Source organism: Vulpes vulpes, chromosome 12 (genome assembly GCF_048418805.1).
Source record: "Vulpes vulpes isolate BD-2025 chromosome 12, VulVul3, whole genome shotgun sequence".
Lineage (NCBI taxonomy): Eukaryota > Metazoa > Chordata > Mammalia > Carnivora > Canidae > Vulpes > Vulpes vulpes.
In genome coordinates, this window is record NC_132791.1 from 35,486,456 (window position 1) to 35,510,860 (window position 24,405).

The window sequence follows — 24,405 nt, forward strand, 5'->3', positions numbered from 1 at the left end:
AGTTTCTTCCCCAACTATTGGAATCTTTATACCAATCACCCAGAATTAAGAGGAGATTGTTTTTTTCATTAAAGGAGATATGTTTAGAAGAGTAAGGATAGTATTTATTATTATTTTTTAAATTATAATTATTCTGGTGAAATGGTTTCATATCACAATATTTTTTTTCCATAAATGAAACCCATTTCTTTTTAGAAGTTTCAGGAAAAAATACAGGAAGAAATAAAATAAAGTGACTTTAAAATTAAAGTCACATAATTCCTACTGTTGAAAGAAGGTTAAGTTACAAATAGGATTGTAACCTATAGTTCTATGTTGACTTTCAATGATTTATACATGGTTCTGTAATTGTGGGGTAATTTTTAGCACAAGAATTTAGCAGATCAGTTTTAGTAAGCAAAAACCATCCCAACAGCTGGAGCCCTGAAATATTTAACCCCCTTAAAACTACTGGATATAATGATGCTGCAAACAAACGCCAAAGGAAGAATTATAGCAAGGCACAGTGTATTTTCAAATAAGATAACAAATATGATTTGCAAAATGATCGTAAAATGTTAGCTGGATATTTTCAGTGATACATATATGATTACACTTATCTGAAGGAGAAAAAGCCAAGAAAACTAAAATTGATTTCCACCTACAACAATAAACACAACAAAAGGTCTCTCCCCCACCCTTGCCATGTCAGCAAAATTTAACCTAATAAATGGGAAATTACCTGAAGTGGTTAACATTCAAGGGTAGAATTAATGCACACGTGTATCCATAGCTTCACGTCATACAAGTCTGTCTGCACCCCACACCATGACAGCCAAGGACAAATGCAGCACCAAGAAACAGCACAGAGCAAAAAGCAGAGCAACAAAGAGCAGAAAAAAGGAAACTTCAGTCATTGAGACAAGTTCATCAGATGAAGCACAGGAATTAGACTTAGGATTCTTTTTAAAGAAAAGCTTGAGATATTAACAATAACAACAACAAAAAAGAAAACAACACAAGAAGAAGGATGTGCAACACACATATATTTGTTCAATGTGCTACCTGAATTACGCCTTTTTCTAACTTCAGAGGACAGAATGTATGCCCGTAGCTTTGTACGTAAATGTAGCTTCAGAAATTTCTCAGACTTAAAAAGTGTCATTTAAAATAATTACTCTGCAAAGAGAATACTCTATCTCATGGTGTGTGACTTATTTTTTCCCTCTATACTATTCATAACCTCAAATTCTTAATATTTTCCACTTAATGAAAAAAGATCTGCAAGTTGTATTACTAATATTCAAGTTCCTCAGTTTCTAATCCCCCCAGTTATACTGTATACTTTCACAAATTAATGATGAATAAAAACAAAGGAGCACCATGCTAGAGACTTCTGCACAACACTCCAAAGTTAATTTTGGAGTGATCTTCAATCAGAGGTGTAATTTCTTATTTATATATAGTATTTTTAAAGCATTCATTGCGCAAACTCAAAGGAGGGTAAAAGCTTTTTAAAAAGGGAAAGACTTAACAAGAGAGTAAGTGAAGGGTTAGTAAAATCCAGATTTTAGTACCTGTGCTAAAGTGATTATCAGTGGAATCAAGTCTGATTAAATCTCTGACGAAGACTGTGTGCTCCCCATTGTTAGCATCATTAGAACTATCCACGCTACCGTGGCTCACCGTGTCCCCATCACTTCCACCTGTCGCACTCTGAGGAGCTAAAGATAAGGACAACAGCAGTTCAATAACTCATGCACTGATAATCTCTGAAACTAAACATGAAGGCCCCACAATTCATTTACAGTTGCAGAACACTTTCTAAATTTGTAGGGGGGGAAATAATTTCGTACTAATGTAATCTGTTTTCACTTGTATATGAAAATATCAACCAGAATTTCATTTATGTTTTCTACTTCATACAATTAAATACTCCTATGCCTACATAAAGCTTATGGTTCAGCAAGAGAGTATCTTTCCAACCACATGTATTACCTGATATTGAGGAGACCTGTGACTTTTGCACGGTCTTTTTAAGCGGCTGCCTAAATTGTGCCAAGCCACGTACCACATTCCGTACCTTCGTCCATAAGAAGATACCACTGCGGGTACTGCTAGGCCACGGGCTCTCCAAAACTACCTAAAGGTAAAACTACAGTTAAAAATAATGCTCATTAGGAATACTTGATCTTTTAAAGAACTACATACATGATATATACATAAATAACTATAGCTCAAAATTTTAAAAGAAGTTTCATGATTAATAAAAGGTACAAAATGTATCAATCTTAATAAGCAGCATGTTGTCCAATGTCAATCCCACTTACCTTATTATAATAACCATAAGTAATAGCATTTGGCTTTATCTTAGCAGTTTTCATTTCAAATAAGACTCTCACTGCTAAAACAGGATGACCCCATAGTCCACAGAGCTGCATGACTACACGATAGCACACCTAACAAAAAATAACATCAAAGCGTTAGCAGTTAGCATATTAGTCTACCTACGACTTGTAGAAACCTTTTGATTACTCAGTTCTTCTCAAAGTCATCCAGCACTAATTGTCTTTTGTTCTGAATCTCAGTAAATTATTTTTAAAACCTACTCATTAATGAAAATACCAGCATTATTAGTAACTATTTCACATAAGACCTATGTGCATGTGTGCCACTTGTTTCCACAACTAAATTTACACAAAGAGAATGACTATTATTCCCCATAATTTGAGAAGGAATTCATTTTTTAAATTTAAAATGATTAAAATAACTCTCTCCCAAATCAAACTCTATATTCTGTGCTAAAGGAATTAAACAACATCTCCAGGATGCCTACCTAACAAAAAAGATTCTGTAAACTCATGCCTTAGAAAAGTATAAGAAGAAACTTTAGGGGTGCCTGAGTGGCTCACAGTTGGTTAAACATCTGTCTTCGGCTCAGGTCACGATCTCAGGGTCCTGGGATCGAGCCCCAAGTTGGGCTCCCTGCTCTAGTGGGGGGATCCTGCTTCTCCCTCTCCTTCTGCCTCTTCCTCTGCTTGTGCTCACTCTCTCAAATAATCTTTTTTTTTTTTTAAAGAAACTTTAAAACACAACAACATTTTTAGCAAAGGCTTTCCTGAGAAGGTGTTTACTGAGGAGGGCTAGATCTGATCACAAGAGGACAAGTGAGGTTAGAAGATTACAGCAGAAACCACGGAGAGTGAACCGGTATCTCAAGTGCTCCTGGCAAAGAGGTGAGCCAGGTGACAGGAGCAGCAACGGTGCAGCCACAGACTGTCTCTCAGCTTAGTCTGAGAAGAAGGAAGCACACACAGAAAAGACATTCTTGTTGGGACTTGTAAAATGTGTTCTGTTTACAGCCGAGTTGGTTAACAAAAAGGTACCATAAAGCCCAGTTGGTCTCTCAACTAAAGGGCATAGTAAAAAGATTTCAGAAGGGATATTTTAGTCAAGAGAACAGGAGAAATGAAAAAAGACATGAAAAGGCCGATGGTCATAAAGATGAATACTTGGGAGCCAGAGACGGAGAATATAATTTAGAGACAGAAGGCAGGCAGAACCTGAGAGGAACTCTATAAATAACAAGTTAAAGAAGTGTTACAAAATTCCATGAATCAGGAACAACTGAAGGAACTAGGTAAGATGTGTAAAGGGAGGGCAAGAATGTGGCCCACGAGGGTTCTTCAAGTATCTGAAGAGTTGTCATACTGAAAGAGGGAAGAAACAGTTTGTACAATTCCAGAAAAACCACATGGAGGTGAAAGTGAGCTCAACAAAAAAAAAAAACATACACTTCCTAATCACAGACCCAATCAAGCAGAGCAAGATCTCATTTGCTATAGACTTTCTACAGAGGATCAGTGTTAGGTTCAAGTTGTACTGAAGAATCTTAAAATCCTATCAACTTTTAAGACCCTGTGAGCCATAAAGGAGGAACTCACTTTCTATGTCAAATTTGGATTCATCTGAATTTTCTAAAACCATTCTAAGCTATGAACTTATTCTGACGTCTACAAAGTATTCCCCAACCTTCCAGTTTTACCTGTATAAGGGCCAGACACCAAACTAAAGAAATAGTAATAATGCCAGAGATAATTTTTCAATTGCAGTATTTTGTTGCCTGCAACATATTTTTTGGATATCTGTGGTAGATAAAAGATGGCCCCTCACTCTTTGCTCATCCTTCCACTGAGAGGTCCGTGTCCCTCTCCTTGAACTGATGGAGAAGGGAGAAGGATCGCCGAGACTGTACGACCAATAGAATTTGATGAGACACTGTACTAGTCTCCTGGGTTAAGCCTTCAGAAACTACTAAATTTCCACTTCCTCTCCCTTGAAATAAATGCTCCTTAAGCTCTAAGCTACCATGGGAAAAGCCCAAGTACCACAGAGAGAGGTCCTGAGCCTATGTGGAGGGAGAGGGACCCACCTGAGCCCCCCATTACAATCACCCTTGCCAAGGTACCTGGCTGGCTTTGAGTTAAGCTATTTGGGGCCCACCAGACCAGATCAGCTAGCAACAGATTATAACCAAGTGATTCCAGTTATGCAATGTGGAGAAGAAAAATCACCTAGAATTCTTCCTGGGTTCTGGCAAAAAAAGTAAGGGTCAGATTCAATAAAGTTGTTATTTTAAGCCACTAAATTCTGGGGTGGTTTGTTACTCAGCAATGTACCATAATATGATATGAATAGACTGATAAAACAATGTAGGAACAAGTTTGACACAAATATTCCATTTTCTTTAAAAATCCAGTTAAGTAATATTAAAAACAAATGCATTTTGCATTTTAACTTTATGTGGCATATGCTACTTCTGGGTCTTTGAAGAGTTTTATTTTCAAATCTAGGTTATTACACCTTTTACAAGCATAACATATAGAACAAAAAGCTGTCAAATTAAAACAGTAAGCACATGAATGAGACACTGGGTTCTAATGAAACAGACCTAAAAAAATCAAGACCACTTACGAGGCAGTCCTGTATGTGTGTCATCTAAGTTTCAAATTACTTTCTTTGTAAAATGCAGCTAACATATTGCCTCACAGACTTGCTGGGAATCCGAAGAAAAGAATGTACATGAAAATTCCATGAAAACTTTAATATGCTACTCTTTATATAATCAATAAACAGATAAAATGCACAAAATATACCTAGCACATACGCATTAAGTATTAAAATAAACATTTCTTTCTTCCAGTTGTGGAGATGTAATGACTTCAGGATACTAAAAATCTGTCAAAATAACCCGTTAGAAGTAGAAATACAACAAAGTAAGCTCCAAGTTTAAGCTATCAGTGTTAATTAGGGAATAGTCTAAGAAATTTTTTTAGCTTGTCATAATTGCTTTATGTTAGAAAACGAGACAATGTAATTCTTTATACCACTGAATTTAAATACCTATAGAGAAAAATACTTTTCAAGAAATTTATGATATGCATTATAAACTTTTAACTAAAACAAAATTATCAAGTGCTATGCTTTGAATTTGGAGAACGGTAATGTAATTAATACGGCATACTTTAAAACACTTTAAAAATACTTTCACAGAGCACACTTTTAAACACTTTAAAAATATTTTACACCTTTCACAGGTTAAAACACATCTTAAGAAACTATTAGAACAATTTTTTAAAACATTAAAATGCATGAGGTATGAAAAACACTGATTCTGATCAAGTACTTTTAATTACCAAATAGTTTTATACACATTGGAGGAGAGAAAAATGTAATCAAATGAGAATGGATATTTCACTAGTTGTTTTATAATTTCATTTTTATTTTTAAAGCTTTTATAAACTATAGTTAATTCTTAGAGAAAATGAGTTTTAGTGTAGCCACAAGCATTCTCAAATTTTCATATTATACATGCTGTATGCATTTAAGATCTTTTTTATTTTAAGAAAAAATATGTAATTACTGTTGAAGCCTATAACGCTTCCTTCTTCAATCCCATTTCTCTTCTATACCTGTGCTCTTTTCCCTCACATACCCATTACTCAGAATTTTTATTTCAACTTCACTTTATTTTTTTTGTTTTTTTCATTTTTTTTCAACTTCACTTTAAATTCTAATCTGATTCTAAAGATCATTTATAGTTATTTTAACACCAAAAGTCATTTTTTAAGAGGGAAAACTAGCAAAGAAAAAGGCTAAATAAGTGATTCAGTTTCTTCAATGATTAACTGGATAGTATCACTACCTTAACTCTTAGGATGGCTCTCCAGCTTAAGAGAGATACTGCCTATGAAACCTTAGCATATCAATCACTGAGTGCTTACACTAGAAGCCAGGTACTATTCTAGGCATATTCTGTACATTCAGGTTAACCTTATAAAGATGATACCAACTATAATTGTCTATATTAGTGGGGTAATTTTGACCTCCAGGGACCTCTGGCAATGTCTGCAAACATTTCTGAATGCCATGTACACAGGGGACTGTTACTGGCAGCTCATGCAGAGTCCAGAGATGCTGCTGAACATCCTACAATGTACAGGACAGACCCACAATAAATAATTATGTGGGCCAAAATGTCAATAGTGCCAAAGTTGAGAAATCTGGATCTACATTTTCAGATACATAATCTGAAACACAGGTTATATAACTCACCCCAGGACATAGGGCATAATGGAGAGCCACTTACTAAAAGCCTATTCCCTATTTGCTTCCTAATAAAGTTATATTAAGAATAAAATGAAGTATGGGTGCCTGGGTAATTCAGTCCATCAAGTGTCTGACTCTTGATTCCATTTCAGGTCATGATCTCAGGGTTGTGAGACGGAGCTGGGCGTTGAGCCTGCTTAAGATTTTCTCCCTTTCCCTCTGCCCCTCCCCACTCTCTCCTTCTCTTACAAAAATAAAATAAATAAATACAATGAAGTCAATATTATTTTCTATTTGTCAAGTGCAAACTATCTGACCTAAGGCAGTCTCTGCTTCATTCCAAAGCAGTTCATTCCAAAAATAAATGAGAAGTATTAGCTCCATGGAACAGAGTAATATTTAACCTTTGCTGCTTAATGAGAATACTTGAGAACACTTTAAAGCAACTGAGACCTAAATTTTAAAATACAAAAATTAATCTTAGTAATAATAATTCAGTTTGTTATACTTGCCTCATCCAGCGGATCCACATCAGTTTTCCTCATCTTAATAAGTACATCATATGCCTGCTGAAGTGCTCTGACCTTAGGATGAGAAACTCTGACATAGGCTGGGAGACAAATAAACCATAAGCTGTAACAATGACTGAAGAGGCACTTGGCCCATTGTGGTGGATTCGTGTAACATCTCTTCGCCAACTTATGAGCTGTTTTTATCTCCTAGAAAGAGAATAAATAAAACAGTATGGTATTTGAGACACCTGGCTGGCTTTAGTCGGCAGAACATGCAACTCTTGATCTCTGGTTCATGAGTTCAAGACTCACATTGGGAATAGAGATTACTTACAAAAAGAAAATTAAGGGAAAAAAAACATTATGGTATTTATTAAAATCCATTAGGGTAGGGAGAAAAGTGAGAAGGAAAAGAGAGAGGGGAATATAATGTAAAATTTGACTATAAAATCACACATTTCAGTGTTACTTTCATGAGTGGCTTCCTACTCAGTACCATGTGGTTCCCTCAACACTCATCTAATCTACAGAAGCACTTTATACTGCACTGTACCTTGACTGGCAAGCATGCATAGAAATCCCTTAGTAGACTAGAAATCCCTTACAAGTGGGATGGATCATTCATATTTTTATAATATAACGGCTAATTAGTTGCCCTTCACATAGAAGGCACTCATATGCTTGATGGATAAGAGGTTGAACCATTTAGAGCTTTTAAGTCCTTTGGCATTCTTGAAAAGTGACAGTCTTTCCACCTTTCTCCCTGCTTAACTGCTTAAGATACTTTAGGCTATTTCCTGCCAAGATTTCCATTCTACCCTCCCTCACACAGTCTTTAAACTTTCACGGACTGATTCCTTACATGCCTTTGCAGGCAACACAGTCTGATAAAGATCACAGACTTTCTTACCCAACAGTCTGATAGTCATGTTTCCTACTTCCAATTTTCATTCTATTTAGGTGGAAAAGAGCAGGTATCAAAACCACCTGCTGAGCTTAAATCAAACTAGATACAGACTCCCATGGGACACTTGTGTAGCTATTGGTTGAGCACTCAGCTCATGATGTCAGCACTGTGAAATCGAGCCCCATGTCGCGCTCCACGTTCAGGGAGGAGTCTGCTTCCAATATTCTTTCCCCCTATCCCTCTGACCCTCCTCACACTGTGCACGCACACACACGTTCTCTCAAATAATTAACTCTTTAAAAGAACACAACAAAAGTATACTTCTAGAACCTACAGAACCTTCCAGATATGTCAGACCACCATTGTGCACCTTACACTACAGATTTCTCTGCTAGGATGTGTTCTAAATAAAAATGCCCTGGCCCATTACTTTTTCTTATGAGCTCTATTTCCATTAGACTTGAAGATATATTTGAAAATACAGTCCCTATATTTCTAAGATAGGAAGGTTCTTTTCTCTTCCAGGTAGCCTGGGGGACAGAATTCTTGTGAATATGAGATTTAATGATTTAGTAACTATATTCACCCATTTTAAAAACTGGCTTGTATGAAGCTGGTAATAGCAATACACACACACTAATTTCCCTTCAGACACAGAGAAATATGTACACATGTTCTGTATGAAATGAAGGAACACTTCAGATAATCTCTAGGATTTGGGAGACTGTACACAAATTGGTAAAACCTGAGCTGCATTCTAAAATGTTCCATGTTTTGCAGACCATAAAAATATCAATATATACATGAAGGATGTTTCATTTTAACTCACATCTAACCAAAGACTAACTCTTTATGCCTAAATCAGATATAGCATTAAAACAAGATGTCTAGCTTGTCCTAAATTAACTCCCTTTAAAGCTTTTTAAATATAATATTTCACATAAAGTATATTTCATTAACTGCGAGAAAAATAAAAATCAAAATCACCATGAGATACCACTTCACACACACAAGGATGGCTATAATCAAAAAGACAGATAATAACAAGAATTGACAGGGACGTTGGTACAACAGGAATCCTCATACACACTGCTGGCAGGAATTTAAAATGGTACAGCCATTTTGGAAAACAGTCTTCACAGTTCCTCAAAAGGTTAAACATAGAGATACCATATGACATAGCAATTCTACTTCTAGGCATTTACTCAAGAGAAATGAAAACATGCATCCACACAAACACTTGTACACAAATGTTCACAGCAGCACTATGCATAACAGCCAAAAAGCAGGAACCACTTACATGTATATGAAAGAATGAATAAAATGTGGTATATATCCATACAATGTAATATTATTCAGCAATAAAACTAAATGAAGTATTGACACATGCTACTACATGGATGAACTTGAAAACATTATGCTGTATGAAAGGAGCCACTCACAAAGGGCCACATATTGTTTAATTCCATTTATATGAAATGCCCAGAAGAGGCGAAACCACAGAGACAGAAAATAGATTATTAGCAGTTGCCTGGGCTGTTGGGATGGATGGGAGGGTTACCAGGTAAGGTGCACAGCCTTTCTTTTTGGGGTAACGAAAATGTTCTAAAATTGACTGTGGTGGTGGTTGCACAACCCTGCGAATATACTAAAAGCCACTGAGTATACTTCAATGGGTGAACGGTATGGTATAGGAACTATATCTCAATAAAGTTGTTTTTTAAAAAGTGTATTTGGTTCCGCAGGATTCTCTTCAAGCATAAACATAAGCATTCACAAACTTCAGCCTCAATATTAGAACAGGGTTGAAAGACATCTACTTAACTTCATTAACAACCACAGTGAGTCTGCAATGTTTGCCACGGGTGATAATTCTAAACTATGAGCTGCGTATCACATATACATATTTTACATTTTAAATTAAGTATTAGATAAAGAATATCTGACCTGTTTAGTTCTCTTAGCCATGAGTGCTGGACTGTTTGTAATGCTATTCCCAGTAGGGTGTCTACTAAAACAAAGTTTCAACTCCTGTGGTCTGTCAAAAAGCTTAAGGTCCAGTCTTGGAAAGTATTTGTAACTAAAATAAAAAGCAAAAATAGAACTGCTGGTTTAAAATACATTAATTCTTCATATTATTCCAGAATTTAAGTGAATATTTCTAAATCTTTAGTACCCAATATTATTCCCCCAAATCTGGATATAGAAAAATATTTTTCAAAAATATAAGATGATGTAGTTATAAGATTCACAGACTATCTGCATAAAAACTTTGGCCTCCTCCCCACTCTGAATGTTATGTTCAACCAATCCCTGGAAAACAGAAAATCCTGATATTTTACTTGACAAGAGAAATTTGTAACTTTCAACAGTAACCATGTGTTCAATGATAATTTATATTAAAAAGTAACATCTAGTATACTTTGTAATTTTGTTTTTCTTCATAAAAGTACCTTGTATTGGTATTTAAGAGGAAAAAAAATCTGAAGATTTTTATTTTAGGGATATACCATAATTTCATCAGTCTTTATTGTTGGACATTTTTAGGTTATTTCCGAAGTTTTGCAATTAAATATTCGTGTACTTATATCTTTGTGAAAACTTTTGCTTAATGTCTCAGTATGATAATGCCCAACAATACAGTTTGCTATGGTCAATGTTTATTAAGAGAATTAAAATTACCAGAGTCACTATCAAATTATTTCAAGAAAGGTTATACTTACATACCCTCTAACATATACTCTAAAAAAGTAGCATAACCTGTCTTCAATCTGATAGATTAAAAATGCTTCTCACCATTTTGGTTTGCATTTCTTTGAATCCTAGCAAAGCTTAATATATTTTCATATTTTTAATTCTTGGGATTTCTTCTTAGAAATTACCTACTTATTGCTGTTGGCCAATTTTCTTCTGGGAGATATACTGCCTTTCCCTATTTGATTTACTTTATACATGGATTCCAGTGTATGGTGATTAATCCAAGGTTACAAAAAAAAAAAGTTCTGTAATTAACATGTGATCAAAATAGCACTGAATAAAGCCTCTAAATTCCAGGTATATATCCTTCATTCTTATGCCACCCAGGTAACATAATTTATTAATTCCATATTTTTGGAAGACAATTATTTTATACTCCCTTTGCCTCAGATATTCCTTTAAGGATGTAGTCTAAGAAAAAAAACTACATGAGGATATAGCTAGCAAAGAACTGAAAAACAAAATCCATAGGAGACTAGTTATACAAATCACAATAAAGGCATGCAATATGGTCATTTAAAATGATATGGCACAAAAATACTTGTTAGCATGGAAAAATGTCCAGACCATTAAAGGTAGACACAGGTTACAAAGAAAATGTACAATATGAACTCATATATTTTTAATATAGTAAATGCAAATTTATGCACAAAAACAGGAAAGATATACATACAGTTGTTAACAGACATTAAGTATTGGTGCTTAAGTGATGTGCTGGTGTGTGTGTGTGTGTGTGTGTGTGTTTTTTACTTTCTAAGTTTGTTAAACTATATATATCATAATCATAATACCAACAACATTTCCAAGTACGTTTTAATTTCTTAAAAGGTTCCTATTTAAATCTTATTTTCCAAGTTTTTATTATTTTTATTTTACTTTAAATTCCAGTGTGGTAAACATACAGTGTTATATTAGTTTTAGGTGTAAAATATAGTGATTCAACAATTCCATACATTACCCAGTGCCCATCACAAGTGCACTCCTTAATCCTCATCACTTATTTTAATAAATAATGATTCCTAGCCCTCTACTTTTAGTTTTCTCTGATATCTTACTAATGCTTAAGTATTTACATTGATCTCTCTCTCTCTCTCTGTCATGAATAAATAAATTAAAAAGCTTTAAAAAAAAAAAAAAGAATTTACATTGACAATAACCCCCTCCCCCAACAGAGGAGCAACTTCACAAAAGTAAGCTTATTCTTCTCCTAAAATTAAATTTTAAAGATTAAAATATGATTAAACATTTAGGTGAATGGTGATCAACATTTGGCTTCCCTTCCACAAAAGCTAATTTTTAAATTATAATATCTGGTAACATCTTCATGCAATATTCATCTTCATTAGTTCGCTGAATAAATTTTGAAAATGACTTTCACAAATGACTAATATAAATATCTACTAATAAACACAAAAGATCAAAATAAATTATTAAAGCTACACTCAAACACAGCAATTTTAAAAAACTGCTACCTGTACTTTGGTGACAGATCCTTTCCATCATCAGGAGGCGGCTCTGGTGGCATTATGAATACAGTGTGCTCACTTTTCTGTGTATCATCTAGCTCTATCAATTTGGTATCTTCAGCTGAATCAAAATCAACCTGAAAATAATTATTTTCTCCAATTAATCTGCATACAATCAATATCTAGTTCTGAAATTATAAAGCTTAAGATAAAATACCTTTTCTGTTTTCTCTGTGCCTTTATCAGGAAACAACTAGAAAAGAAGAAAAGAATTCTTGGTGAAAACGTTGACTATGAATTTATTACATATGATCTTAAATTCTTTTACTAAAAACTATCCTTGGGGATCCCTGGGTGGCTCAGTGGTTTAGCGCCTGCCTTCAGCCCAGGGCATGATCCTGGGGTCTCAGGATCAAGTCCCACATCAGGCTCCCTTCATGGAGCCTACTTCTCCCTCTGCCTGTCTCTCTCTCTCTCTCTCTCTCTCTCATGAATAAATAAATAAAATCTTTTTAAAAAATAAAAATAAAAACTATCCTTTTTTAATACTGGACAGATAAAAAAACATTTCACAGTATATTTTGGAGGCCCTGCACTGTCAGGTTAACATATAGTATTTTTCTATGGCTATCAGGATAGAAACAATTTATTTTAAATAGGTTCTTCATAAATCTTTCTTCACAAGCAAAACTGGCCAGTCACGAGGGGAATCTAGCTTCCCAAATCAAAAACTTTATTGTTATTAAAATCCTGCATTAGAAAAATAAAAAATAAAAATAAATAAATAAATAAAATCCTGCATTAGAGAATATTATCTAAGCTTCCCTCTAACTGAACAATGCCAAATTATTAATTTTATAAGTAACAAAAACGTTGAAGAGTTTTAATCTTATCCCCAGAGTTTTAGGTCACATCAACAGAATGGGAGAAATATCATTCAAGTCCTCTAAGGAGACTACAAAAATTATGTCATAATAGTCTATCTTTTTTAAATACAATCTCAAATTTTATATACTATGGTTTACATAAACAAATTAGCCTCAAGATCCACTTAGCAAAAATAAAAACTCTATTAAAAGTGAGGGGAAAAAATGTGAGTCATCACTGTGAAGAACCAAACTTCCTTACCATGGGGTAAGTAAAACTTTGATATTTAAAATATTTTCAAATCTGCTTCATTAAAACAAAAAATATGTATTTAGCCAAAGTCCTCTTTGGAAAAGCTTTAAACAAAAGAACAAAATGGCATACTGTATTGACTATCCTGTAAAAATGTATAATGTTTAAAATATGTAATTGAATAAAGAAAACCTAACAGTTAAAAGGAAAAAAAAAAAAAACAAGACTTCCATTACCCATAAAACTAAACTTTCTTAACGAACTACTACATGTTATCTTACTTAGGTAAGTAAAAAATATAAGATTTAGGAGTTTCAATGAAATGAAACTGCTAAGAAGCACTCAACAGTTGCAAAACCAAAGGAAGATTCAAGAAAAATTAGCTATATATGGTAGAAACTACATATCACAAAGGAAGATTATTATATTAAGCCTAGAACTGGACACTTGCACACATGCACACCCCTATACTGTGTCTCTCAGATCATTGGGGGTAATAATAAAGATGATTATACAGGCAGTCAAACTGTTAAAGTTTTTAACACATACAGGACAAACTTTTACCTTTTCTATGCAGTCATCAAAAAATGCCAATCCAGTATCTTTATCACTTACAAAACTACATTCTTCAATAAAACGAATAAAAATCTGTGTTTTGGATAAATGAGTGTAGAATTTTGTATAGGCACGATCTCGACTTTTTAAAAATCCTGAAGAAAACAAAATTACAATTAAATTCAAAATTTAAAGTGGAACTAGATACAATATAAAATATTACTTTAAACTTGTACATGTCTATATTATATTCTCTTTACATATATCCACATTTATAGAAGCTTTTAGTAACCATTTCTAGTAAGCACTGCTCTTTCTGCCCAATTCAACCATAAAAAACTTAACTTATACCATTAACCTTCTCACTGAAATCTTTATCTTCTATAAGGAACCTCTAGCCCTACAGTTCTCAAGTAGAAATTTCTCTTTTAGACTCTGCATAGTTATGACCAAGAAGGGTCAATGCCCTTCCTCTGCAATGCTACCAGACAATTCCTATACTGGCTTGTGAAAATTTCTGCTCAGTGATGGTTCACACAACTTGGCTCTTTCACCCTTTCCTCTGCTAACTGTAGTCATCTACTGACTTCAGGGATACTCTCTCCATTCACTGAAGAATAGGACACACAATTCCAGTTCTTCTCCTCTCCAACTCCTACCGTCATCATTCTTCAACATCCATAAGCACAAACCATCCAATGCTTTAACAAGTTCTTAATGCCTTAAATTTCAATGATCTATGGTCTATCTCCTCAGTCACCAACTTCTGTACAGTCACACACTCCAGGGAATGTGGCATTTAAAACAACTCTGCCTCCTAAATCTAATTTACATATATATTATATTACTTTCTGCCAACTACCCTTGTCTGATTTGCTCACTTAAGTACTCCTACCAGGCATGGGAGGGCAGGGGGAAGCCTCGCTGAAATCTGCAATCATTCATATCCTTTTACTTTGTACCTAACCCTCCTGTCTTCACTTCTCTCTCCTTATCCCATATTGATTCCATGTTCAAGTCCATCATTTCATTTACTTTCTTGTCAACACTTTCAATTCTTATGTCCTTTTGTCTTTTTTTGGTCAAATTCACCTAGTATAACTTAGCCCTGGAGAAAATGTATTGCCTGGCTGAGCACAAAGGAGAAAAAATGATTCCACAACCAAGGTGATCAGAACCACTATACCTTCATCCCTGACTAACAACCCTACAAAATTTCTGGAATCAACCTAATTTCCCCTTACCCATGTTTTCACAACTATTTTCAATTCTTTAATTCTCTCTTATCATGTTCCCTCCCCCATCTCTAAGTGATTACACCTTATGTTGTAGAGAAAACGAAAATCATTAAGAGAATTACCATCATTATCTCACTACAAAACTTTGCTTTTCTGGAGCTAGCAATTACCCCTTCCGTCTTTGTATGATGGCCATGTCCCTCTTATCTAAGGCCAAGCCCACCACATAAACCTGGGATTCCAGCCTCCTCAGTGTTCTCGGGCCAATTTTCCCCTCTTTATTAGCTATTTATCAGCACATTCAAGTCTTTCTCTCATTTTAAAAAACGTTTCCTTACAAAGACAAAAATTTCAAAGTTACTCTCTTGACCTCTCCCTCTATCTTATATCCCATATTCAATCACCATGCTATATTCAGTCTACCTTCTAAAAAACATCACTCTTCCATTCATACTACTGTCAACTAAACCAGAGCACTTTCATGATCACTTGGACCAATGTGATAACCAACTAACCAGTAGATCCATACTTTGGATTCCTCCAGTCTCTGCACAGAAGCAAAGAAAAAAAAATTTAACACTGATCTTTTAAAAATGCATATCTGGGCAGCCCCAGTGGCTCAGCAGTTTAGCGCCGCCTTCAGCCCAGGGCCTGACCCTGGAGACCTGGGATCGAGTCCCGCATTGGGCTCCCTGCATGGAGCCTGCTTCTCCCTCTGCCGGTGTCTATGCCTCTCTCTCTCTCTCTCTCTCTCTCTCTCTCTCTCTCTCTCTCTCATTCTCTGTGACTCTCATGAATAAATAAATAAATAAAATCTTTAAAATAAATAAATAAATATGCAAACCTGATCCTATTACCTACTTAAATATTCTTCTGGCTTCTAATACTGGCTTCTAATTACTCTTTTTTTTTTTTTTCAAGAAGATTTTGTTTATTTATTCATGAGACACACACAGAGAGAGAGAGAGAGAGAGAGAGAGAGGGGCAGAGAGAGGCACAGACACAGGTAGAGGGAGAAGCAGGCTCCATGCAGGGAGCCCGAGATGGGACTCAATCCCGGGTTTCCAGGATCATACCCTAGGCCGAAGGTGGCACTAAACCGCTGAGCCACCCGGGCTGCCCTCTAATTACTCTTAAAGACAGAAACCCTTCACTGGTCCTAAAAGATCCTGCATGATTTGGATCACACCCACCATTTTCAAGCATGGCTTTTGGGCCACTTTTCCCTCCAGCCTTTCTTTCTTTGACGTTTCAGGGCATTCCACAAGCTGTGGTCCTCACTCCATCCCCTTGAAATATTAATTAGTTGAGAAATGCTTAAATAAAATAAAAATGAATTATTCTTTACAAGTAGTAACAAAAAGTCTTTTTTTATTCTCCTAATGGATCCAGGCAATGATCAGCAAAGGCTGCTAAAATAATTAAATGAAAGGCTGATGGTGAAACTAAAATGAATGAATGAGGCTAACAACACTTAAAACACACTGATCAATCTTAGGAGCATTAAAAATGGGACAGCCAGACGTGTGTGGGCTACAATAGGAAGTAGTGAGCACCATGTGTTTTTAGCACTACTTGCCAAGAAAATTTTACCTGAATCTAATCAAGCTTTAGAACAGTACGATTTAATTCAGTTACCACTACCCACATGTGACAATTCACTTGAAATGTGACTGGTCCAAACTGAGATGTGCTGTAAATATAAAACATATACTGATTTTGAAGCCTTAGTATAGAAAAAAGAATGTAAAATATTTCATTAAAATTTAAAAATTTTAATTACATTTTGAAATACCACCTTGGATATTTGAAGTTACAAAACCATATTATGAAAATTAGTTTCCCCTATTGCCTACTATTTTTTTAACTATAGCAACTAGAAAAGTTTAAGTCATATGTGTGTCTCATATTACATTTCTGTTGGACAATGCCTCTCTTAATCTAACCAAAAGTTTATAGGAAATAGAGATGATGGAAGAAATGTTAAACAGCACCATGGGGACAGGATCAGCCAAAAGCACATACCATACAAATCTAGGAGATTCTAAAGGATAATTAGAAGCTTATGGGTAAAATGATGTTCTATTTGGAATTTGGAAAGAAAGCAGGGGAAGGATGGAACAAAAATGGCAAAATGTTGATTGCCACTTACTGCTGAGGTTGGAAGATGCTATATGAAAGTACATTATTCTATTTTCATATATGTTGGGAAAGTACCCCTAATAAAAAGGTAATCCAAAATCCACAGCCAATTCCTATTCACTTTTCAGGCCCAAGCTTAATTGTTATTTCTTCAGGGAACCCTTCCCTGACCTAGCACTCTGACTATAGCCAATACATTCCTTCACAATACACTTAAGTAAAATGTAATTAGTATTTGTGTTACTATGTAATATCTGTAGCCCTCACTATACTAAATACTATTTCTGTTAACAAAAAATCTTAAGCCTCAGACACTAAGTATCTTTCTAAATTACATTAGCAATGGCACTCTCCGACTGAGAAAGAATATGAATGAATTAGTGACTCACAATTTAAACTACCCATTTAGGGACACCTGAGCGGCTCAGCAGCTGAGCATGTACCTTCAGCTCAGGTTGTGATCCTAGGGTGATCCGGTCCTGTACTGGGTTTCCCGCGAGGAGCCTGTTCTCCCTCTGCCTGTGTCTCTGCCTCTCTCTCTCTGATAAATAAATAAATCTTTAAAAATAAAATAAAATAAAGAAACTTCCTACTTACGACTACCCATAACCTGAGCTCTAACCTTATTATCAGCCTTATCTTTCACAACACCACTAAAGCTCTTCACTTTGCTGTTATGGGCTTAACCCTGTAATTCTTTTTTTTTTTTTTTTTTTTTTTAGATTTTATTTATTTATTCATGAGAAACACACAGAGAGAGAAGCAGACATAGGCAGAGGAGAAGCAGGCTACATGCAGGGGGCCGGATGTGGGACTCGATCCCAGATCCCAGAGGGATCACGCCCTGAGCCAAAGGCAGACGCTCAACCGCTGAGCCACCCAGGCATCCCTGACCCCGGTAATTCTGATATTTCCCCGCTCCCCACCATCAAATTTTTATGAAGTCCTAACCCTCGGTATTTTAAAATGCACTGTATTTGCAGATAGGGTCTTTAAAGAAGTAATTAAGTCAAAATGAGATAATTAGGGTGGGTTCTAGTCCAATGATTAATGAATGTACTTATAAGAAGTAGAAATCTGGGAGCACCCGGGTGGCTCAGCCGGTTAAGTGAACAACTCTTATTTCAGCTCAGGTCATGATCTCAGAGTCATGGGACTGAGCCCCATGATGGGCTCTGTACTCAGCAGGAAGTCTGCTTGAGATTCTGTCTCCTTCTGCCCCTCCCCCCACACACTCCAACGCTCTCCCTCTCTGTCTCTAATAAATAAATAAACCTTTAAAAAAAAAAAAAAAAGAACAAGAAGTGGAAATCTGGATACAGATTCACCCAGAAGGAAAACCATGTGAAAACACAAGGAGAAGTTGGCCCATCTTTATAAGACAAGGAGAGAGACCTCAGGGGACACCAATCCTACCAACACAATGATCTTGGACTTCTAGCCTCTAGAATTGTGAGAAAATAAATTTCTGTTGTTTAAGCCACCCAATCTATGCCACTTTGTTATGGTAGCCATGACAAGTTAATACATTTAAGCCACCCAATCTATGCCACTTTGTTATGGTAGCCATGACAAATTAATACACATACCTTATACATTTGTTCTTGAGGTTTCTTCCATTCTATTACCACTAACAATAATAACTATTATCATGAGTACTGCAATCTTACTAGTTGCTTCACATACATTCAATCTTCACCACTCATTCATGAAGTAGGTATCATCCCCATTTTATTAATGAGAAAACAGAACCTCAGAAAGTCTTAACAAAAAAGAAATTCTATTCAAATTTGACTTTTAATACATATTAGTTTTGTTTTTGTTTTTTAAAGGTTTTATTATTTGAGAGAAAGAACACAAGCAGGGGGAGAGTAAGGGGGTGGAGGCAGGGCAGAGGGAGAAGCAGACTCCCCACTGAGCAAGAAGCCCGACACTTTGGGGCTCAACCCCAGGACTTTGAGATTATGACCAGAGCCGAAGGCAGACACCTAACCGACTGGGCACCCAGGCACCCCTAATGCATCTTGTTTTTTAGAAAGCCTGTCCTGCTCATATCCATTTATCTGAATTCTATTCATTCATCAAAGTCATACTCTACTTCCATGAAGTCTTCTGAAATATTCATTTGGAAGAATGCTCCCTTCTTCCAAATTTGGGAACTTCTCACTGAATTATTAATTGTGTAAAATCTATTCTCTTGAGTACATGTTCTATTTTAAAAAGTATTTTAGATTTATTTTCCACTTACTATCCCATAGAGCTAGATTTTAACACTTATTTACCTCTCTACCTTACCTAATAACTAGTCAGACTTGGTAAGTGGCGACTAAATATTTAAGAGATAGGTTATCCTAAAGCAGAGATGATAAAAGACAAAAAGATCATTAGAAAAGTAGAGGTTTTTTTGTTTGTTTGTTTTAAGTAACTACTGGGTAAAAGTACAGAAATATCAAATAATTTTCATATAAATACTATTGTATCTATAAGGTTGCTACATGTAAGAGCAACTGAATAACAAAAATCTTTACAATTCCCTAAAATAACAAATACTAAAAAAAAAATGAGTTCAGTGTTTTCCCCTGAAACAAAGCTATATTTTTCGAAAATTCTAACAACTGGTGGCCTTATTCCAAAAACTAATTGTTAGTGAATACTGTAAAGCGAAGAATGTATAAATCAAAGAATTAGCAAAATTGAGGAACCACCTAAAAGCAAATCACCAGGTATGTTCTACTAAGATAACTGACTATCTAGTAAATACAAGCAATATCTTTGACTTTTCATAATTAAAGATGTCCAGTTTCATTTCTCAGGGGAAAATGGGATATAAAAATTAAAAGAAATTCTTCATAGAGCTAGACTACAAATACACAGATATTCATTATATTTTAATATACATTTCTAAGAACTTACATAGTGAATATTTTGGGGGGAGCAATACCAAATAGAAAATATTTTCCAAAAAAAAAAAAAAAGAAAATATTTTTCATTTCAATAAAAAGTAAATATATTTTCAATGCCACTCACCCTGTCGGTCAAACAATGAATCAACAGCTGTGGCTTTATTTGAAGGGGCCTCTGTGATTGGTCTGAGATATGTTCTATACCCTTTTAAAATAGATGCCATAAAACGCAAAAATGCCTCCTGAATTTCCATTTCAAGTTGTGTTGTCTTCTTTTGCCAAGAGAAATCTGCTTCAATTGGAGTCATCTCAATTGCTGAACCTTCTTGTGTTTTTCGGTGAACTGACAAATGAAGAGAAAATGGCATTAATATATAATATTATACAAATAATGATTAAACAATTAAGAAAATAGTCAAAATCCATGACTTCCTGAAATTCCTCTCTCCATTAACGTAAAGAGATCATTGGCAGATGCTAACAGGGAGATTCAGGCAGACAGGATACAAAGAACATGCTCAAAAAAAAATCACAAACCACATTAACGTCTTAGTACTGAAATATTGTTTTTTTTTTTTTTAATGAGAATCATTTTAAACGGAGTGAAATTATATTTAAATTTAAGAATTTATTTTCATACATATTCTTCCATTTAAAATATTCCTTTCTCCTCATATTTACCCGAAGATAGCTGGGGATACAACTTCTTTAAGGTACTAAGCAGATTTTTGCATGGCTTTTTGGGAAGCTGCTTCCAGTTCATGTTCTTCTTTTCATCTGATCTATTAAATAAAAACATAATTAAAATCTGCTAAAATCTCTTTTTACTCAGCAAAATTCTTACATCAAACTAATAAAGAAAATGGAAAGGGTATATTTGCTCATTACAATTGACATTGTCAGCTGAATAAATGGTTTTCAAGGAAGTTCTCTTTACATTTCAATGAACCTCAGTCACTGCTCTAACACAGATTCTCAAAGCTGGAGCTATGAATTCAACACCAAAGTCATACTTCAAAAGTTACATTTTAGAGTATTTTAAGTGACCAACTTAATTGATACTTCAAACTACCTATTAGAAGCAAATCTTAATAAATATCAGAGAGTAATATATTAAGCATATTCTGACTACAATTCAAATAGCATTTAAGAGAAAAAAAGCTTAGAAGTTCAAAAGAATACTTCTAAATAATGCATGATTCAAAATATTTTAATAGAAATTAACACTTAAGACTCTAGGGATGCCTAGGTGGTTCAGCTGGTCGAGCAACTGACTCTTGGTTTTGGCCCAGGTCCTGATCTCAAAGTCCTGAGATCAAGCCCCATTTCAGGCTCTGTGCTCAGCATGGAGTCTGCCTGAGATTCTCTTTCCTCCCTCTCTGCCCCTCCTCCTCGTGCTCTCAATCTTTCTCTCTAAAATAAATAAATAAATTGGGGGGGAAGCCTCTACAAAGATGAAAGCCTATATATTAACCATGGGCCGCAGCTAAAGCTTTATACATCATTAAGCCAATATCATTTATGACGTCAATGTAAACATTTTAAATTTTTAGAAAATTTAATCTGTTAAGATAAAAAAAAGATAATATTTATTTCAGTAATGTAAGAATTATTCACTAATTGATTTTTTTTATTTTTATTTATTTATTCATGAGAGAGAGGCAGAGACACAGAAAGAGGGAGAAGCAGGCTCCATGCAGGGAGCCCGATGTGGGACTCGATCCCGGGTCTCCAGGATCACACCCTGAGCTAAAGGCGGCGCTAAACCGCTGAGCCACCTGGGCTGCCCCATTAATTGATTTTATAATGTAATTTACCACACAGAAAATAAAAGAGAAACAATGCTCATTTCAATAGCTGTATAAAAGTATAAAATTCAAGACCTATTTAAGAGTTTTTAAAAATCATTACGTAGAAGCAATCAATCAAAACTCTAGAGTGGAGCTAACAAACCTTTTCTATAAAACGTCAGACATTAAACATTTTATGTTTTGAGGACCATACGGTCCTCTGTCACAATTTCTCAAGTTTACCCCTATAGCAAGAAAGCAGCCTCACAGAATATGTAAATGAATGAAATTTGTAGTTTTATCTACAAAAATAGGCCATGGGCTAGATGTCAATTCTTGCTTAAAACAATAATCATACTTAATGATGGAGTGCTCAAGGCATTCCCTTTAAAATTAGGAGTAAGACAAGAAAGATACCAGTTATGACTACTTCTATTCAACACTATGCTGGATCCTAGCCAGAGAATTAAGACAAAAATTTAAAAATATATGGATTGTACTTGATGTGATTGTTTACAGCCAGAAAACAGAAGAGAATTTACAGACAAAACAGAAGAATTCAATTAAGTTGCCGTGCAGATCACTACATGAAAACCCAGTATCATTTCTATACTGTAGCAACAAATAGAAAATGTAATTTAAAATATCATTTACAGTAGCAATAAAAAACACACAGTACTTAGGAATAACTAAGTCTAACAAAAGATGTTCATGGTCTTTATGAGAAAACTGCAAAGTTTATTGGAAAAAATGTAAAAAGATCTATGAAGTAAACTACTATAAAGATGGGTAAGGAGACTCTATCAAGAAGATGTCATTTGCCTCCAAAGAATATCCAGAATAATATTTCATAACCTCAAGGCAGAGAACTTCATATACAAGAACCAAAAACAGCAATCAATAAAAAGAAACTGATAAATTTTATCAATTAAAATAAGCTTCTGTTAATCAAAATATACCATAGATATAATGTAAAGACAAGTCACAGTGAGGGGAAAGCTTTTTGCAAAGCATGTAACAGAACAAGAATTAACCATATTATAAAAAGGACCGATACAAATCAAAAGAAAAAAAAAACAATCTAATAGGAAATGTACCCCAAAAAAGGAAAATCCAATTCACAGAGAGGAAAACCAAAGGACAAAAAGAAATTTAAATGCCCCATTTGCTACTAATTAGGGAAATATGAATAAAAGGCACAATGAGACTCCATTACTATCAAATTAACAAAAATTTCAAAGTCTGACCATAACAAGTATTTGGCAAAGAATACAACAAAGAGAATTCTCATTTGCTGCTAAGGAGATAAACGTGGAAGAGTAATATGACATTAGCTATGTCTACAACCCAAAATTAGCTCTCCTACTTATACACTTCAAAAGAATTCCTGCCTGTATACTCAAAGAAATATGCACAATAATAATCAGAGGAGCCTTGTTCATAATTGCAAAAAAATCTAGGTACAATCTAAATACACAACAATACTGATAAACCCTAAAAATGAACTAGAGTTACATGTATCAACACAGATGAACCTCATAAAGAATGACCAGTAAAAAAGCAAGTCACGGGAAACTATACAAAGATATAAAATTTTTAAAGCATGCAAAACAAAATATTTAAACTAATACATCTATAATAAAGTTTCTAAAACACATGAAAATGATAAACACCAAATTCAAGATAACAGTAAAGGAGGAGCAAGATACGTTGCAGAGGACTATCCAGGGGTTTCAAATTCATCAGGAATATTCTATTTCTTAATTTGGGTCATGGATACATGGGATTTATTTACATTATTCTTTATAATTCTTGGGATTCTGGAACATTTCATAATTATTTAAGTACAACTGAGCAAAGAGTTAAAAGTTATTTTAGAAAACAAGTCTTCAAAAAAATAAAGAGAACAAGTCTTCTGATCAATAGATATGTTACAGAAGTTACTTAAAACTGGGGAAAAAAAACTGGAAAAAATTAAGCCTCTCCATAATATTTTATACAGAATAGTAAATAAAGGCAAACATCTGAGTTACGACTTCATAAGTAATCATTTCCAAAAGCACCACAATGTGTACAACCCTGACATAATTGTTTTTCAGGGATAGTAGCTGAAAACAAAATGTGTGCTATGGGAAATATTTAGTGGTTCATTACTTTTAGGCTACAAGTAAGTCAAAGTACACATAGTAAAGAGCTACCATGAGTATACAGTTTCAGAAATAAATGGCAGATCCATTTCAAAAAAAATTTTAAGTGATAGCAAATGTTTTCTTCTTAGGTATTCCTTTGGTTCACTTAGGGATATTTTCCCAACTTATTCTACTGCTGTTACCCTTGAAGTCTCACTCACAATTCTTATTCTATTCATTTTCTGCCAATCTCAAACAGTAAAGAATAAAGTACTTCAGGACCTGGAGTTTGGTACCAA

General features: G+C 34.7%; 1 protein-coding gene across 2 annotated transcripts in view; it reads right to left on the minus strand.

The window, feature by feature from the left end:
* The window catches only part of DENND4C (DENN domain containing 4C), a 123,123-nt gene that overhangs the window by 33,346 nt on the left and 65,372 nt on the right, over window positions 1-24,405 (minus strand). The window contains exons 11-20 of one of the 2 annotated variants that reach the window (XM_072728186.1): window positions 20,869-20,969; window positions 20,312-20,530; window positions 13,914-14,059; window positions 12,448-12,483; window positions 12,237-12,367; window positions 9,955-10,087; window positions 7,101-7,307; window positions 2,310-2,438; window positions 1,978-2,122; window positions 1,557-1,703 (exon numbers count right to left, since the gene is read on the minus strand). In XM_072728186.1, coding sequence (XP_072584287.1) covers window positions 1,557-1,703; window positions 1,978-2,122; window positions 2,310-2,438; window positions 7,101-7,307; window positions 9,955-10,087; window positions 12,237-12,367; window positions 12,448-12,483; window positions 13,914-14,059; window positions 20,312-20,530; window positions 20,869-20,969 — 1,394 coding nt within the window. The remainder of the gene's footprint in view (window positions 1-1,556; window positions 1,704-1,977; window positions 2,123-2,309; window positions 2,439-7,100; window positions 7,308-9,954; window positions 10,088-12,236; window positions 12,368-12,447; window positions 12,484-13,913; window positions 14,060-20,311; window positions 20,531-20,868; window positions 20,970-24,405) is intronic. The other variant, XM_072728185.1, reaches the window with a different exon arrangement.